Source organism: Centrocercus urophasianus, unplaced genomic scaffold (genome assembly GCF_019232065.1).
Source record: "Centrocercus urophasianus isolate 14NV4802_14NV808 unplaced genomic scaffold, USGS_Curo_1.0 seq_17, whole genome shotgun sequence".
In the NCBI taxonomy this organism is placed as follows: domain Eukaryota; kingdom Metazoa; phylum Chordata; class Aves; order Galliformes; family Phasianidae; genus Centrocercus; species Centrocercus urophasianus.
The window spans coordinates 459,160-477,071 of record NW_024884722.1 but is presented as its reverse complement, the minus strand read 5'-3'; the positions used below and the strand labels follow the sequence as shown (position 1 = coordinate 477,071).

General features: G+C 51.1%; 1 protein-coding gene across 5 annotated transcripts in view; it reads right to left on the bottom strand.

Moving 5' to 3' along the window:
* The window catches only part of STK32C (serine/threonine kinase 32C), a 57,761-nt gene that overhangs the window by 13,907 nt on the left and 25,942 nt on the right, over window positions 1-17,912 (bottom strand). For 4 of the 5 annotated variants that reach the window (XR_006168793.1, XM_042818819.1, XM_042818820.1 and 1 more), the window contains exon 2: window positions 11,624-11,679. The exons of the other annotated variant lie outside the window; for it this stretch is intronic. Coding sequence is in view for 3 of the 4 variants with exons in the window: in XM_042818819.1 (XP_042674753.1) it covers window positions 11,624-11,679 (56 nt within the window). In the remaining variant the exon portion in view is untranslated. The remainder of the gene's footprint in view (window positions 1-11,623; window positions 11,680-17,912) is intronic. 5 annotated transcript variants of the gene reach the window in all.

The following is a 17,912-nucleotide window of genomic DNA, read 5'->3' as shown; positions in this document are numbered from 1 at the left end:
AATGACACCGGCTGATCCAAGGAGAAAGGACTGGGGGGAGCTGAGCAGCCCCATGGCCACACTGACCCCAGGGAGGTGCTGCTCAGGGTGGGCTCCTCGGGCTGGAGGGGCTGAGACGTGGCCAGGTTGGGTGCTGCCATGATACTGTCTGGTCCGGAATGCAAACAGACTTGAGAACAACAAAGAGCCCTCACTGCTTTCATTATGCAGCTAATTTATCTGGAATTTCATTCTGGGAACAGTTTTGACAATAGTGTCTCTGGCAGTGTTTTACCCAACCATTATCTCCAGCACACAAAGCCCCACTGAACAGAATGGGACACCTGCAGCTGTGATCACAGAGGCAGTCTGCACAGCAACCTCCTGCTCCGTGCAGAGCTGACAACACTCAGCTCCAACTGCAGCACAACCCTCACTGCACAGTGACACAACCAAAGTGACACCATCACCTCATGGCTGTGCCCTGGGCTGGCTCAGGAGGAGCCACGGCTCATTGCTGCTGCTGCACTCATGGTGGGACTCGGTGCTTGCAGACAGGGACACATGGCAAAACGGGTCCTCTTGCTGCACTCAGATGCTGCCTGTGAACCCCCATGTTTTCAGGCCAGCCTGCAGCAGCAGAGCTGTGCTCCCCAGCAAGGACCAGGCAGCCCTTGGGCTGGTGACAGCTTCAGGCAGCTGTGGCCGCGTCACAGCGACGTCTCAGTAATAGCAGTGTGTTGATAACACAGCCTCCTCTGCACAGGCAAAGGTCAAAATCAGAACAGGTTTACTCGGGTATAAGAGAAATTAAGAGGTATGAACTTGCAGTGAGCAGAAAAAGCCAATGATCCCCAGAGACATGCTGTAAGCACAGGCCAGCAGCTTGACATGTCTGCTCTCACGTCCTCACCCCAAGAGCTCGTTTTATTTTCTATTCCAAACACCACATTTTACTCCCGAAGATCTTTTTCACAGAGCCTTACAATTTTGCTCTTTCCCTGCTGAAAGTTATGCTTTATCACCGGATGGATGAAGGACCGGTGTGCCACAGCGCCATAAATCATTAAAAGCTCTTTAATTCAATACCGCTGCTCGCTCCAGCCAAGCTGTAGCGGTAGCTGATGAAACTTTTATTCACAGCAAGCCTGCCGATGCTTTCAGGTCATGTCAACACTCCCATGAAAAATCCCTCCCTTAGTTGCTTACGATAGAGATGAAAACCCCGTCTGACCTAAAATAAAGAGCACCGTGCACAACGTGAGCCTCAGAGCTCATGCCCCACACTGCCGACTTCAGTTTGTGCCTGTGTTCGTACCTTGTGCAAGGCTGCAGAACTGATGCACACCACCTCGGAGCACAGCCAGCCCTCCGTGTGCCAGGGAAAGGAACTCATGAGGCTAGGAAAGCTGGGCAAGTGCTCAAAGCTGCATAATTATTTTCTTTCCAAATGACTCTTATTCCTATATTGCCACCTACATAAATCACATCTGAACTAACACAGCCAGCACATAAAAACACCTCAGGAAAAGCTCTCCTGGCCCGCTCCTGTACTGAGCAAGTCGGGAGTGGATGTTTTCCATCTGCAGCTACCATGGGATTTCTTCCAGGTTCCCTCTAAGGCTTCACAGAGAGGCACTGCAGATGTTACCCACAAGCTACGAATCCTATGATTAAAAGCAATTTTAGATGGCTCAGATTAGGCACTTCCTTTTCACGTTACGCTGAGGAAATAACATCCAGTCAGATATTACACAGATGTCTCTATAATCGAGTTTGGGGTATGAGTGATTATCTACTCACAGCCTCTTAGGGACGTGAACCCAAACATACCAGGAAAAGCTAAGGACACGACAGCACATAAACCAAGGAACCAGAAAAGAAAAACCTGCACTTGCTTTTTTGTTTTGCCTTTTTTACCCACCTCTCCCCTCCTGCACAGCAGCTCTGTGGTCTCACTGATACAAATCACTGACAGCCCAGAACGTGGTGCCTTTACAGAACACTGAAGCAGCGTGTAGGCAGCCTCTGCTCACAGCCTCCAGCACAACCCTTGGTGCAGCACGGTGTGGCCCTGCAGGCACTTCCCTGGGAGTCTCACAGTGGATGGGAGCTGTGCTTCCCACTGCCGTGATGGGGAGGAGGACCCTGGGGAGCCTGCTTTGGAGCCGTCCTTCAGAAACCTGACAGGCTCCAGAGTTTGGTACAGCTTTCACTGCACTCATCTCCCTGCTGGGATTTGCTGGTTCTGATCTTACTTCAGGAACAATGGTGAAAAAGTCACATCAACCTGCAGAAAAACCCCTGAAGACAGTGAGACTCGTCTTCTTTCTGCCTTTTGGCTGTGTCCATCCTGGAGCCATCGTTCACTGCAGGATGGAGCAACCCATGGATTCCAGTGGAGATCAGGGCTCCTGTCTGCGAATCAACTCTGAATAACATGTGAAAAGTACATCCTCTGTGGTCAGCGTGCATTCTGCGTCCAGCTTTGTATTTGGAACCATCTTTCATTACGGCCATAATTAGATCTGTGATGTTTATATGCCAGTCAAAGAGGTAGACAAGATGATTTTTTTTAGTTACACATTTGATAAAATCTGGGAGCAGACAGAAATCTAATTACTCCCAACGAAGAACGGAGGGCTTTATTTAATCTCTGAACATAAACTGATGCCGAAGCTATTCCTGATCCCAAGGCACAAACACTCCCTGCGCTGTCTCAGAACCCTCCCACTCACCTTGCAGAGACGCAGCAGGCAGCAGCACGGAGCGCTGTGCCATGGGCCGGCAGCACCGCGCTGTGCCAGGGCTGCACGCACGGGACGAGCTTCCCAGCCAAGCAGGCAGAGCTCGTGCCCCAGGTGCGGACCTCTCAGGAGGGAGCTAATGAAACGTGCAGCCAGGCGCTCGGCGTGGCGTTGGCAGGAGCCGACTGCATTGTGCTGATGAGTTTATCACCGAATTCTTACAGAGCCCTGGTAGACACTGCCCCCCACAACGCTCCTCCCACACCAGCAGGCACGTGGGATCACACGGAGCTGCTCGAGCTGCCATGCTGCAGATGCTGGCACCTGCAAGGCCAGCAAACTGGGAGAGATTTCCAGCGGCAGGCGGTCAAAGCTCACCTCAGTTCATTAAAACCAGCCAACATGCCAGTGCTGTATGAAAACCTCCCAAATTTTGACTCTGGGTGTCGGGTCTGCCAGCTGGTAGCCAGAAATCACAGTGCGTTCAAACAAGCGCTGCCTGACAGCACACAGCTCCACACGCACACCGTGTGCTGCTCCGAGCGGGAATTCTTCCATCAACTGCAGGTCTGGAGCCAGCGAGTTGGCAGGACAGACATTCGGGCAGGTTACAGCCCCATCTGTTCAGAGCTGCTTTACACTATGGCATTAACACCCCCACTACCTCTGCCTTGTGAAAAAGGAACAGCCCAAACCCAGAGCTCGCAGCACCCGACCAGGCACAGCGCCGATCTACTGCAGCTTCCCATTAGGCACTTAGTGGAGCTTTTTTAACTAGTGGAGATTTGTGCTTCCACTAATTAATCCTGCCGAGTTATTCACCTTCCCTCGGTGCCCATCGCATCCCCCGAGCTGCCTGCTGAGCACCCTGCACAGCCCTGCTGGCAGCAGCACAGAGCCCAGCTGTGCGCCCTGGCTGCAGCAGCACGCAGCAGCTCTGCCAGCACAAACTCACAGATCAGCAGCGGTGAGCACCGAGCTCCCAGTGTCCTCTGAACAGCACCCAGGAGGACTGCAGCTGCTGAGAACAGGCTGGGTGCTCTTCGGTCCTCAGCACGGGCTGTTAAACTGCACAATCTGCTGAAGGTGTTCTATAGACATTTGGGGTACATTTAAAAACACTTTTTAGATCAGAAGTAGCACCGTAACACAATAATCTTATTGCCTGTCTGCGAGGGAATGGTAACAATCACAGATTCTTGGATCCTGTATGCAAGCAGTAACTGAAGTGGTGAAAGCAGTGCTCACTTTTTGTTCTTGCTTTTTGAGACTTCATGTCTATACCGTGCAGGTGTACACTGAAGAAGGTAGAAATCCTGACCAGACAGGAAAATACATCCTTCACCAGAACTGTGACATGTCAACAACAATAAAACTGTACAGAACATGAGAAAAATACACTTACTCTTACGAAAACCAGAGCACAGTTTAGATCTTGGTCCAGAGAAGGAAATCTCATGTTTGTGTGGAAATGGATATCCAATGGATATCTGCCTGTCTCGTATCCATCACTGCCCTCCAGTACAACCCAGTTTCACAGCTCTGGGTAACAGAAAAAAAACATATTTACTTTCCAGTTTCTGCTCTGTAACAGTGAAGTGGGATCTTTTACAGCATCACTACTGCTGTGAGCTGGAACTGACAACACAGGGACAAGGACCCACCAGACCTGCAGTGCAAGAACACAGAAGGCACTCAGATGCTGAGGGTCCCCAAACACATTCTCCTTCAGTGAATCTCCAGACCAATCTGCATGGTCCTCCTGGAAGCCAGGAAAACCAGTGCCAAATTCTTAAAATACTGGAAAATAGACAAGAGAACTGGAGGAATCAAAGCACGCCGTGGGGAAAATGCCTTCTGGGGGTACAGCCTGGGAGAAGCTCCTGCCCTGGGCGCAGCTCCTGCTGCACCTCCTGCCCTGCACTGCAGAGCTCCGACTGCAGCAGCGTTACCTGCAATCTGCCATCACAAGGACAGCTCTTACTTTCTTATGTTACACTTCGACACAGGGAGAATCTCAGTCACTGTCACTGGTCTGTGGGCAGACCCCGCAGTCACCACTGTGAAAACAGAACAGAACTGTACCCACTGCAGCTTCTCTATGTCTGCACCGTTACTGAGAAACAGATCTGCTCCTCAGCGGTGCACACACTTACATGGGAGTCTGTGAATGTCAGACTGCTCGGAGCTCTGGCCAACCCACCAGGAGGAACACAGCACCAGAAGCAGGGAGCAAGCCTCGCTCCACAGCCACTGCTGCACTGCGGCGCTGCCTAGGTAACAAGGAGAGGACACCCCACAGCCCTCAGGGTGAATACAGACAATATTTACTTTAATGAACTACTACAAAAGAAATAAGGGAATATTTGCTGTATCATGCTAACACATTCAACATTTCCCAGTACTGTTTGTTAAGTATTGCTTTTGACAAGGAGTGGTTTTTAGCTGGATTGTCCAACCACCGGTGTAACAGATAAGCTGCCGCTTCTAGGACTTGCAGATGATCTGGACATCCAATTTAGCTTCAACTTAATTGCTGCCAAATCCTGCATCTGATGCTGAAACATCCCCTGCTCTCGGTACAATGAATGGGCGTGTGGGGGTGGGCTGCATGACGGCTTGTCAGAACACAGAGGAGATCCAAATGCTCACCATATTTAAGCCAATGAGAGATTTATAATTAACACGAAAAAACAGGGCACTGTTTTTTTTCACTTTAAAACAAGACCATTTAAAGTTGGCCACGTTAGACAGCAGCAGCCTGCATGCAGCTTAGACTGGAGCTTAGAATCGGACGGGCAGAAGAATTTACTACTGAGAGAAGTCCCAGGTAGGAGCCAGAATTTAACCAGGAATAGTTACTACAGCACTGGCACACACAGATGGAGCTGGCATGCTGCAGCCACCACGAGGGCTGAGCTGGTGGGAACTGCACACCTCTTGAGCTGCCCCAGCTGTGTCACACAGCTGCTCCAAGCATCAGGGACACGGCTGCTGCACACAGCCCTGACTCAGGCTTTTCCATAGAAGAGCTCTGCTATGAGCTGCATTACAGTGCAGGCTCATGCTGCTAGGGACCCGGTCTGCTAGCCTAGCTCGTGACTTCATGAATTAAACATCTGTGGAGAAGATGAGGACATGTGGCTTTTTCATACTTGCTCCCATTGACTTAGAACTGTTGTCCACTTTCAGACAGATTTCACGGAGGGAGGGCCGTCCTGAAATACTGCAGCTCCTCTCAGCTCTGTGAACAGCAACGAGAGTGCAAAACACAGAGCCAGCAGGAGAGGAGGGCTCCATCAGTCATTAACCCATGCTATTGGGCACCAGGGCATTTTCATGAATTCAGCATTACCAAGTCAGGGCTTGCTGCTTTGTCTCAATACAGACAGGCTTTGTTCTGGCAGCAAGACGCTCACTCCTCCCCAGTGCTACAGCATTTTGATGAGAAATGACAACAGAAGAAGGTGACAAAACTGCAGGAGAGGCATAAGCAGGCACCTTCCCCAACAACTCTGGGACCCACACTTAACATGCCTAACAAGTGCTGGGGAGTGAACCTGATGAAAGCATCTCAGGGCTTACACTGCACCCACCAAGGAGACAGACGAGCTCATGCACAAACTTCAGTCTTGGCTGTGCACACGACCTGTGGTACATTGCCCAGCCGCGCGAGCCCAGAAGGCAGCATCAGTGCAGCACACTCTGCCTCTGCCCTTCATTGCTTTGGGGTGGGAAGCAAAGAGGAAGGTGTGGGAGCAGACATGCACTTGCAAACGAGCAGAGCGAGTCACAAGTACTGCCCTAGAAAAGTCATCCTCACCTCATTAAGAAGCTTCAGCAAAATAGGCAGGACACTTCCCTGAGACATGATGTAATGAATCAGCAGACAAATGGGAGCGAGCTCAGGGTCAGACCCTACCTGAGAACAGGCACAGTGCTTGAGTGCCATGATTTACAACCAGTGTCACACTTCCCCCAAGCAAGCAGCAAACAGAACTGTGTGGAGAATCAGCTCTCGGCACCTGCAGCTGGCACAGCTCGGCTGGGCACAGGCCAGGGGCACACAGCTGGGCACAGCACAGTGCTGGGGTGGCTCTGCCAGTCCCCAGCCCCACTGCTGGTGGCAGGGTCGGTCCCACCTCCATCCCACCCAGGAATGCCGGGGGCTGGAACAAACCCCAAGTGGCTTCTAAAGCCAGTGTTAACAAGGCACTGGGCAGCACTGGGGACAAAAAGGGGGCAGCTCCTACTGAGAATCACCGTCCTGCGAAGGCTGATCTTTCTGACACCCCAGACACGTCCTCAGTGAGGTATGCCAGCATGTCCCAGACTCATTTCAGATGACATTACTGTTCATTTCCTCACGCAGAATCACTTGACAGCGTTTTCTGCTCTGTAATTTTACTCCCACTGCTCTTGACCAGAGATACTGACCCCAAGGCACTGCTGGACCACACAGCCATTTCAGCTTTCAGTTCTTTGCCGTCCTCTCTCCCTTGGCTCCCTTCAGTCCCATAGGAAGGTCACCACAGTGCTCTGCAGCACCTTGTGCACCATTCCAGGTCATGAGGGAGCAGAGGCCGAAGTCCCATCCCTGCTGCAGCCATCACAGCAGCAGGCCTTCATGCTGGAGCTCCTGCAGATCCCTTGCCAGAGACCCCCACCCTCCACCCGAGACTCAGTGTAATGCCACCGGATGGGGCCTGGTCTGCTCTGGCGGCGCTGAGAGAGCAGGGTGGGCTGCACACCACCAGCCCTCCATAAGGGCAATGGAGCCACTGCAACACAGCCCTTGTGCCTGGCACAGCCCAGCACTGCTGGGCACAGCACAGCACAGCACAGCCTGGTGGCACCGCAGGGCCGGCACACGGTGCTGACACAGGGCCTGCAGGGCGCACAGCCTGGGGTGACCTCAGCCTCCTGCCTGTCCCATGCAGGCAGAGAAACAAAAGGGCCAAACCTGCAGTGCTTTAAGACCAAAGGATTGTGTTTCTAGTTTTTCTTTTAGAGAAGGAAAACTCAACATTTGTAAAGCTGTGAAAAACATACAAGGGATAAAGTTTGCGTTGATATCAAAGAGGTATTCGGCTGAGAATAGAGTCTAAGGGAACGTTGTTGGCAGTGTACCTATGGGACGGGCACGTGTGACCTTTGGAAGGCAGAGGAAAGCTTCCAAAGCGCAGCTCTGAGCTGCGTGAGCCCCACGAGGAGCAGTGACAGCACTGAGCTGTGCCGACTGCTATGGGGATCGGCAGCACAGCAAAATACTGCTCTGCACATAACACCAGCACCCTTGGACTTCCTTCCATCTGCAGGCTGATTGGCTTCATGGCCCTTCGTTCCATCCTGAGCAGGTCAGATGCAATGGGGACACAGTGCCAAAGCAGGCAGGGGCACGGCGGGCGGTGGGAGGGCTGAGCCCTGGGGCAGGGGCTCCACCACACCATCAGACCTCGTGCCCCCATCGCCGCTCCTCCCCACGGGAAACCCAGCCAACCCCTGACTTCAAAAGCAAAGACGGATACGCTTGGATGTCCTCACAGTACTGAAGTGAAAATCATGCATTTCCCATAACCTCAGCTCTTTAATCCTTGGCAAAAAAAAAGAAAAGAAAAAGAAAAAGCAGCCGATTCAGAGTATGTATGGAAGCTCAGATAAAAGGAAACCTTCAGGAGAATGATCTGCCGTTCTGCCTCCTGGCTCGAACTGAAAAGACTTAACCCAGGAAAGGTCAGCTTCTCAAAGGGAGATGTCAAGGCACCTACCATGCAACTGATGCCTCCGAGGCTTCCAAGCCTCTCAAGAAGCCGCCCAGCACTCACTCTGAGTTTCCCATTAGCACAGCAGCTCCTAACTTGGACCCAATGCTGAAATCCCCCCCAGGCTGCTGCTCCGCCAGTCACTGCCCAGCAAAACTGCAGCAGGCTGCCCCGTGCCAGAAGTAGGGCTGTGCCACAGGACAGACACAGCACTCCTATTAAACAACTGCAAATTAAATAATACGATCCCTGATACGCACGGAAAGTATTAGAAATTTGACAATTTGAGCAAGGAATTGAGCACGACCTTTAGTTGATTAATAGTATCTTAATGATGATTAAGATCTTCTGTAGGATACAAAAAGGGGCTGTTTTCTGCAGGCAGCTCAAAAAACAGTCTCCGCAAAGGCAATTTCTGAGCTCCCTTTTGCTTCACCTGCTGCTTCCAAATAACAGCTCTCATATAGGTAGTTCCACATTTTCCATCATTAAATGTGTTTTACATGACTTTGTGAATGTAAAAAGCTTTTCACAGTATCAAAGGAAATTTATCATATTGACATAATTATCCAGAAAGATGACAGATGAATCATTTCAGCATTTTGTTGAAATGATATACAGTTCTGATGGCTGAAAGACTGTGATGGTGTAAACTTCATCTTTCTTTAACATAAACAGAAACCAAAGCCGCCGTGATTCTCTCTTCAAAGTCAGGAAGACCCTGCCCTGAGACACAAACATTCCTCCTCCTTTTCTCATTCTCAGTACAAGTAATTCTCCAGCACACGCAGCGCTGCTGCACACAACTCCCTTCTCTCCTGAAAATTCACATCTGGAAGGACGAGTCTCCTCATATGACCTCAAAAGAAGCATTCCCTGCTATTTTTTAGTCAGGTTTTGGTTTATCATAGAATCATAGAATCACAAGGTTGGAAGTGAGCTACAAGATCATCCAGTCCAACCGTCTCCTCATCAGCATTGCCACCACCAGCACTGAACCACAGCACGCAGCACGTCGTCCAGACGCCTCTTGAACACTGCAGGGACGGCGATTCCACCACCTCCCTGGGCAGCCATTGCAGTGCCTGACCACTGAGAGAAAAAGTTCTTCCTTATGTCTAATCTAAACCTCCTCTGGTACAACTTGCAGCCATTACCCCGTGTGCTGCTCGTTGCCTGGGAGAAGAGGCCAAACCCCTCTTCACCACAGCCTCGCTTGAGGAGGTTGCAGGAGGTTGCAGAGTGCAGTGAGGTCTCTCCTGAGCCTCCTCTTCTCCGCACTGAACAATCCCAGTTCAGGTTTTTTGTCCTAGGCAACGAGCAGAGGTCATAACACTGACATTTCCTGTTGCTGTCAGAAGCACCTGCTGTCTGCCTTACCCCTACAGCACCACCCAAATGAAGGACCTCATTCTCCACGGTCCCCCTAACCTCACAAATCTACATGACTCTCCTTTTAGCTTTTGCCTCCTTGATCAAGAGTTATGAGTGCAAATGTGGGCGACTGTTTAAAACCCACCCTCTCCCTGACTTGCACTGCACTCGGCATGACATTTTCCTTCGCCCTCCTCCCGTGGGATTCACAAGCAAGGCAGGCAGGGCTCGGTGTGGGCAGACCTGCCCCGCGCACGCCAGAACGATGCAACAGATACCTCCATTAACCGGGGCCGCGACAAAACATCTTCATTAGCAAGCAGTGCTACCAACAGTGCTACTGCTCACACGTCTGCTCTCCCAGCTCCAAGCAGAGCTGGACGGCACCTCATCAGGACTGTGGGTGCACTTTGAACTTCTACTGGTTCTCAAGACTACCAGGACTCCACAGATTTTAAGTATTTTAAAAGAAGTTTTGAGCCATCGGTAAAAACGTGGGCTCTCTGCTAAAACACATCTCATAGACCTCCTGAGCTTCTGCCTGTGTGGGTCCCAAGCAGCCAGGCTCAGGGTAGGACAGGCTGCTCACGCGCGCTGCTCGCTGTGCCACTGCCGTGCAGAGCAGTCAGCAGCAGCACGGCCCAGCTCCTGGGCCCCTGCCCTCACTGATCAGAGACAGACAGGGAGAAGCCAGCCCAGATGACCAGAAGGAAACGAGGGCATAAAGTCTTCTTCTGATGATTCAACTTGTGTTTCAGATTATTTCAGCAGTGCAGGGAGATACGAAGGCTCTTGCACTCACCTTTAAGCTAGTTTGTGCTATTTTACCAGTTTAATATTCCATGTTTTGCCCATCTTCAAAGGTGCATTTCCTTGACCCAGTGTTAGTCAGTCCTAGCACAAAGCCCACACTACGCAGCCATGGCATGAGGTGATTAGGACAACCAAACTCAGCAACTGTCTGAATTGCTCCCATGGCTCCTGTCCAGTCTCTTGGGTGCAGGTGTCTCATCTAAACAGAAGGGCACAGCTACTGCTGGGACACAGCAGAATGCAGGTGACAAAATAACTGTGAAACAGTAACAGCACAATGAAGTCTCATAGGTGCATACTGAGCTTTCATCTTTCTCTTCAAATAAGCAGTGTAAAATGCTGTGATAAAAGCAGCAAACACAGTCAGTGAAAGAGGGAACGAAAAAGGAATATAAACCAGCAAATCAAACTAATTGACTTCGCAAGCTATCCAGCTCTTTGATCATCCTCTCCCACCTTCTCCCACATACTTGGCAAAAAGAACCTTATTTAAAAAAAAAAAAAAAAATCAACAAAAGCTCTTAGGCAGAATTCATTTCTGAGTGGGATGGGAGAGCTGCCCGAGGCTGCAGAGACCTGACTGCACCGCGCCAGCCCTGCCGCCCCCAGCACCGCTCCCAGCTCCTCCTGCCCTACTGCCTGCTCTCACTAACAACAAACCTCCTCAGGAAACAGAAAACATCACAAACACCTGCCATAAGATGGTCAGAACTGCGCAGTATTGTAAAATACAGCTGTTCACCAAGATGCCAAGGGTTAAAGCACCGCCTCATGGCAACAAAGTGCTTTCCTGAAGGCATTTTTCCTGTGTTTTAATTCAGCAGCCACCATCCCACAATAAAAATAATTAATTTCAGCACCAATACTGTTTCGATACGCTGTAAGTACTCAGCAGCAATTACCCGATGAAATGCCGGAGGAACGTCAGAGCTGAGTGTCCAAGCCTACCTTGCCAAAGCTTCCCTTCCCAATCGCCCGGAGAATCTGGAAGTGGTCAAAGTTCACTACAAGATAAAGAAAAAAAGAATTTAAATTTGTAAGTGCTTTATTGCAAAGAGCTTGTACTGAAAAATAAAGTGGGGAGCATTGGTTGAGCTGTATTAAAAATCACCACCTTGCCTCACATGGAAGATGCAGAGCACTGCTTGCTTTTCTTCCAGTGGTCTGTTTTCACCTGCTTGAAGTTGCTAACAAACACCCTGTGCCAGTTTGCTAAGCAAAGCCATGGCAGTGTGGAGGTGTCTCACAGAAGCACCACAAACAGGCGTGAGCTCAGAAAGGACAGGGCCAGGACATCAGCACAGAGCCAGCTCTCGCTCCCCTCCTTTCCCCTGCTCCCCACGTCCCTGCTGTGCACATTCAGTGGGTGCTTTATTTGTGCTTTCCAAAGGACAACAATTAGCAGATGGCACTGACTTCCTCACGTGCAAACCCACCTGCACCAGATCCGCTACTTGCTCCATAGCTGCAGTGAGGAGCCACGACTGGAAGGATCAGGCAGACGTAACCCTTCAGTTACTGCCTTTGTCAGCTATTTGCAAACAAAGCCGCTTCCTCTAACCTGTTGCTGTGATCTGATCGAATGCTGGTCTTAAATACATAAAAAATGCCTATTTGTACCAACGGTGAGGCAACTCCCAGTGCAGTATAACCAGAGAGCCTTGCAGACAAATGAAGGAAGAAATACTGCCACAAAAGCCCATACAATGGGCACAGCACCAGTCCTGTGCACAAACTGCCTCCTCATTCCCCGACGCCGATGCTCCCCTGATCCTGACCTGCCAGCCCACCCTGCACCCCATGAGACCCTGCCCTGGTGAAGGACCTCCGCTCCTCCGCCTCCCCCTCCAGGAGTGCTGCAGGGTGGGACAGGGAGGCAGCAGCTGCGGGGCTTCCAGCAGGAATGACACACGGATGGGAAGAGCGCGCTGAACAGAGAGCAGGGCAAAAATCACATAGGAAGAGTGGGAGCAAAGGATTCACCATAAATATGCAGAGTCCCACTCCCATACCTCCATAAGTGCACATCTGTCATCTCTGAGGATGAATCAAAAGCCTACACATGCCCGCGGAGTTCCTATTATCCTTTTCTGCTCGGCTTATATCCAAAATATTGTTATTGTCACTTCTGCGGGACATTTTCTGCAGAAGAACTCTGACGATTTTGCCAAACGAAATGGAAAACAGCACATTGGCCGCTGCCTACACAGCCCCCCGCCGGCAGCTCCACCGAGGGCAGCGTGGGAGGCGCCCAGCGGCAGGGCCGCCCCATCCTTCCCGCAGCGCCCCGCACACAGAAGCCATCTCCCCACCTCTGCCACCCCTCGGCGACGAGCAGCTGCCCCAGCAGGGCTGGGCGATGTGGGCAGGGGCAGCGGGGGGCAGAACGGGGGCTGCAGCCACACAGCACCACACCGAGGCTCTCCCACCACCCCAGCAGCAAGCAACGCACAGCCAGGCCACAACCTGCTAGCGGCACAATGCTGAAATCCAGCCTCCTAGCATGCAGTGCTGAAGCACCGTGGGCAACAGATCCCACACGCAAGCAAATCCATGAATTGAACCAAGAAATACTCAGAGGAAACCCGAGCAGAGCGATCATGCACCAGTGCTCGTGTTGCATGAGCCCGACAGGACAGCCTGACAATTCTTCAAAACACTGTTTGGAATGCTCGTGTACAAGAGCGTTTCGCTTAAAAAACAAACCCCAACTGTCCTTTCCACGTATCCATGACTACAGCTGATCCAGATTAAGCTCCAGTTGGTAGTCAAGGAATAAATCAAGGTACCGACACTTACCAGGCCCCTGGGCCTGCCAGCAAACACGACCCCGTGAATAAATGTAAGACAGCTCCGTCGATCGCAAGTGCACGTGTTCCAGTCCCGTTATTTTCTTCAGGAATTAGCAAGCAATCCCGGTAAGTAAAAAGCAAACCTCAACATTTGAGGGAGGAAAGCACAGGAGCAGCACGTTGCAAATGTTTTTGAGATTGTTGCTGTTTATTCTGTATTTCTTTACGAAATACCCCGAAGTACGACAAGACAAAAAGCACCGTAAAACTTCACACTCAGCAGAGGCCGTGTGCAGGCCAACATCAGGGCCTGGCGCCCTTCCTGGGAAAGCAATGACTGCAGCCTGCAGACCTGCACCCAGCACCTCATGTCTGAGGAAAACAGAAAATTACCATCACATCTTCAGGACAGAGGCAACCCGTCACTGCTTATCTGCACGTTTTCCAGCTTCAACTGTAAAACTGGGGAAGACTGAGCCCCAAGAATGACTCTCAACAGTGCTAGAGACCTCGCACTGCATACAGACACGGCTTTCTTTTAACAGCAATGCTGTAGGACCAGCGCAGCACTATTAACTTTCTCTGTCAATGCATTTCTATACGTTGGCATAATTCATAGTGTTTGTCTACCTATTACATTACTGCAACCTAGCTCTGGGAGAAAACACCACAGGAATTGATGCAGAAATATTAACACGTGGCCACAGGAACCACAAAGCTTGCTGCCACGGCACGCCAAGAGCTTCAGCCCACAGCCAGGAGCTCACATCGGCTCCACATCCTACAGCAGAGGGAAGGGCCCTGCAGACAGAGGGCAGCAAGGGGTGCTGCAGAGAGGTGGGGATGTCCTGAGAGCCACCGAGACACTGGGGGGTCAGCAGATGTTGGGCTGGGGCAGATCTCAGGGCGAGGGCTACAGGCAGACGGGGAAGGAACATGAAGACCTGTAAGGAAGGCAAACGCCTCAGTGCAAATGGAGGCCCACGGGAAGCTCCCAAATGGAAGGTAAGTCTGCTGAGAGGGGTGGACAGAGAAGCGGGACCGCAGGAGGGATGGGGCTTGGTATGAAAAGCTCTCAAAATGGAGAATAAAACTGGAAAGACCAGGAAAACCAAAAGTAGGGATTGAGGTCAGATGTGCCTGAAACACAGAGGGGTTTGGCGGGGAGAGGGCTGTGCAGTGCAGTGCAGCAGGGAACAGTGCCAGCTCCACAGCTGCAGCAGCTCCATGGGGGCTGCACGGCACAAAGCTCACGGCAGGGCACAGCGCCCGGCATGCGGGGCTGCTTCACTTATCCACGTCCATAGAGGAGATTACATGGGGGAGAAAGATGGAAATCTGAATAGTGGCTGTCAGGAAACCCAAGGGAGCATTAACTACCCAGGAATTCAGGGAACGCTGGTAGATAATGAAAGAAATTAAAGGTATAATACAAGCCCAGTGCCAGAAATGAAAGTGTTTAGAAACTGAGGATTCAAACATACCATTAGGAAGCAGCTCTGAAATCATATAAAACCAATAAATCACTGCATGATGAAAAATGAGTCCCTGACTCTGTAAAGAATCAAATATACCATACAAACCAACTGCAAAGATACCTCAGGGAGACTGGATTGCTGACATTGGCCACGAATCCTTCCTAATTAATGAAAAAATACTGTTTATATTCACTAGGATGCTTCCCAAATGTGTGCCAGTGTTTTACATTCATCTGCTTCTGCACCAACAAGATCAGCAGGCACTGGAGACAGCTGTAACAGCGCAGCACCTTCTCTGTGGCATCCTCCATCTCCAGCAGTGTTAATGCTGCTGGATTAATTAACATACTTGGTGACAATAACCCCGAGAGGTAACCTGACTGTTCCTTAGCACCCAGCCGAGCTCCCTGTGGGTGCAGAGGGCTGGATGAGCTCCTGGTGATGCTGGCCAGAAGCAGAGCCCACAGCACGTTCCCTGCACACATGGTGCCAGGCCGAGCTGCACAGCACTGATGGCACCCCCAGCCCTGCAGCACAGCACAGCACATCCCCAAGGCCTGCAGCACTCACTGCTGTGCCCAGTACACAGCGAAATGAGCAACCAGCGCCTGGGGCCAACACAAAAGACGTTCTGTTTCTTAGTGCTCAGACATGAAAGTCACTGCAGAAGTCAGTGCCTCTCAGCAAATCTCTTGCTGATCCTGGTAACTGGCCTGTGCTACGCTGGTATGGCTCACCTCACAGCTTCCAAGCAATACCAACTCAAGACTGTCCTTAGATGCTGCCCCCCAAAGGAAGGGAAAACTGGATTCATCTGTTACCCACGTAAGCGTGGCGTGATGAGTTGGGCTGCCTCAAACCAGCCGGGAGGCAGCAAGGAGCATCCCATGCAGGACTGTGCCTGGGGATGCTCTGCACTCATTGCTCTCTCTGGGTTTGCTCCACACCTGCTGAGTTCTGCTTCCAAACCTGAGCCTTCAGAGGCCTTCCCCTGTGTTCCCCCACCACACCACTGACAGCACAACTAAGGAGAGCTCCTGATGGCTGTGTAGAGGCACTTCCTCCAGGCAGGCAGTGTGCAAGGGAAAATTCAATGATTTCTAAACGCTGCTTAGCGCATTTCTACAGCTTGCATCTGAAGTGCTATTTTCTCTGTTAGATGCTGCTGAGGATATGCACTTGTCTGTGTATTAAACACACTATTTCAGGTCTACATACAGAGTAACTATTCTTAAAGATGATGATTGCAGAAACAAAGCCAACACTAACCACTCACTTGGAAGAGAAGAGTGCTGCTTCTACCATGAGAGCTGGTTGCACGTGTGGCCAAAGAAAGGATGGACGGGGCCACCAAGATGAGCTGGCTGTGTTCCTGCTGCTGCTGGGCGCTGAGCTGCTGCCAAGCTCACTGGGCAGCTGTCACCCTGACAGTGCACCAAGGCTGCAGGAGGGCAGAGCTGATGCCACTTGATCATCACTGTCGTATCTGGGCTGAAGGACTCTAGAGGCCTGTCAGACACAACAGGAGCTTTTACTCCAGCTCCTTGGATGTGTCACTGCAACAAACCTGAAATCTGTTTCCTGGGGCAGATGCACATTTCATGCTGAAGGACATCCAGGCTTGGATGCATGAGGACACTGAAAGGGAAGGCTGATGTGGCAGAGAGAACAACTGCCTTCACAGCTGCAGCTCTGGGAGGCCTCTGTGAGCACGAGACAGAGCAAGCTGGACCTGTGGGGATGAGCTGCTCTGCTCTGAGGCACTGCCCTGGCCTGGTGTGAGTCAGGACAGGAGGAGGATGGAGCGGGGGTTGCAGTGCTGCAGCTCTGATGCGCTCCTTCCCACACAGCTGCTGTCAGCACTGGCTGGTGCTGCAGGGTAATCACTGCTTCTTGCTCCACAGCACCAGTAATTATTTTTCTTCATCTCTCCCTGCTATTTCTCCCAGAATAGAACAAAAGGATCAGGAAGGTTATTTGAGCCATTTAATCCCAGGGCGGTGCCATTATAATTACCAAGTTTGGATGTTCCAGCCACAAAGGGAAAAAAGAAGGAACAAAACATCTCTCGGCACAGCCCTGCACACCCTGCTCCCCACATGCCTCTGCTGGCACCCATCGCCCTCCAGACCCCACTGCCCATCACGTCCATCCGCTGGCCTCCCTACAAGCCCAGATGGGGCAGAGAGAAAACCTCCTCACCACTCGCCTTTCCCTTTCTGTCTGTGCAGTTTCTGTGCAGTCAGTGCCAGCCTGCAGGGCCGCACATGGGGCACGAGGGGCCCACAGAGTGGAGGGGCCCCCAGCACACATCCAGCCCTGGGTGAACGCCACAGCCATGGTGAAAGCTGCCACTGAAATGCACGCAGCCCTCCTTCATCGAGGGCTCTGCATTTTGCACTGCAAAACAAATCTAACTAAAATCCAGCTCGATCTCCACATTTTGTCTAATGGGCAGATTGGATGCAGCCTCCAGCCCAGGAAATTGTGCTTCAAGTAACTAAAATTGATTTATCAAAAAGGAATGGCTTTGTAGCACATTTACAGCAATACAACACCAGCAATAAGCATCTGCTGTATGTTACTTAACGCTTCTGCAACATATGCTGTAAAAGACAAATGGGTGGATGGCTGTGGGTGCCTCACACTGTGCTCAGTGCTGAGCTGCACCTCTGACCCTCAGTAAGACCAAGCAGTTTTAGATAAATTTATTCCAACAGAAATTCAAACCTGCCTACACCACAGCACTGAATCCCCTTTCTCAGTTTAATTTCGCTTTTTCACTGCGTGCAGGGATGTGGCAAAGCATGCTGCAGGGCCACCTCCTGCCTGGGGCCACAGTACAGAGCATTCTACCCCAGTGGAGTTTGATGGGGAGCACTGACATTAAAAAAAAAAAAAAAGAATCTTAAAGAAATGAGTCTTGAAAACTTGTCCAAACACAGAGTTTGGGGCAATTTGCTATCT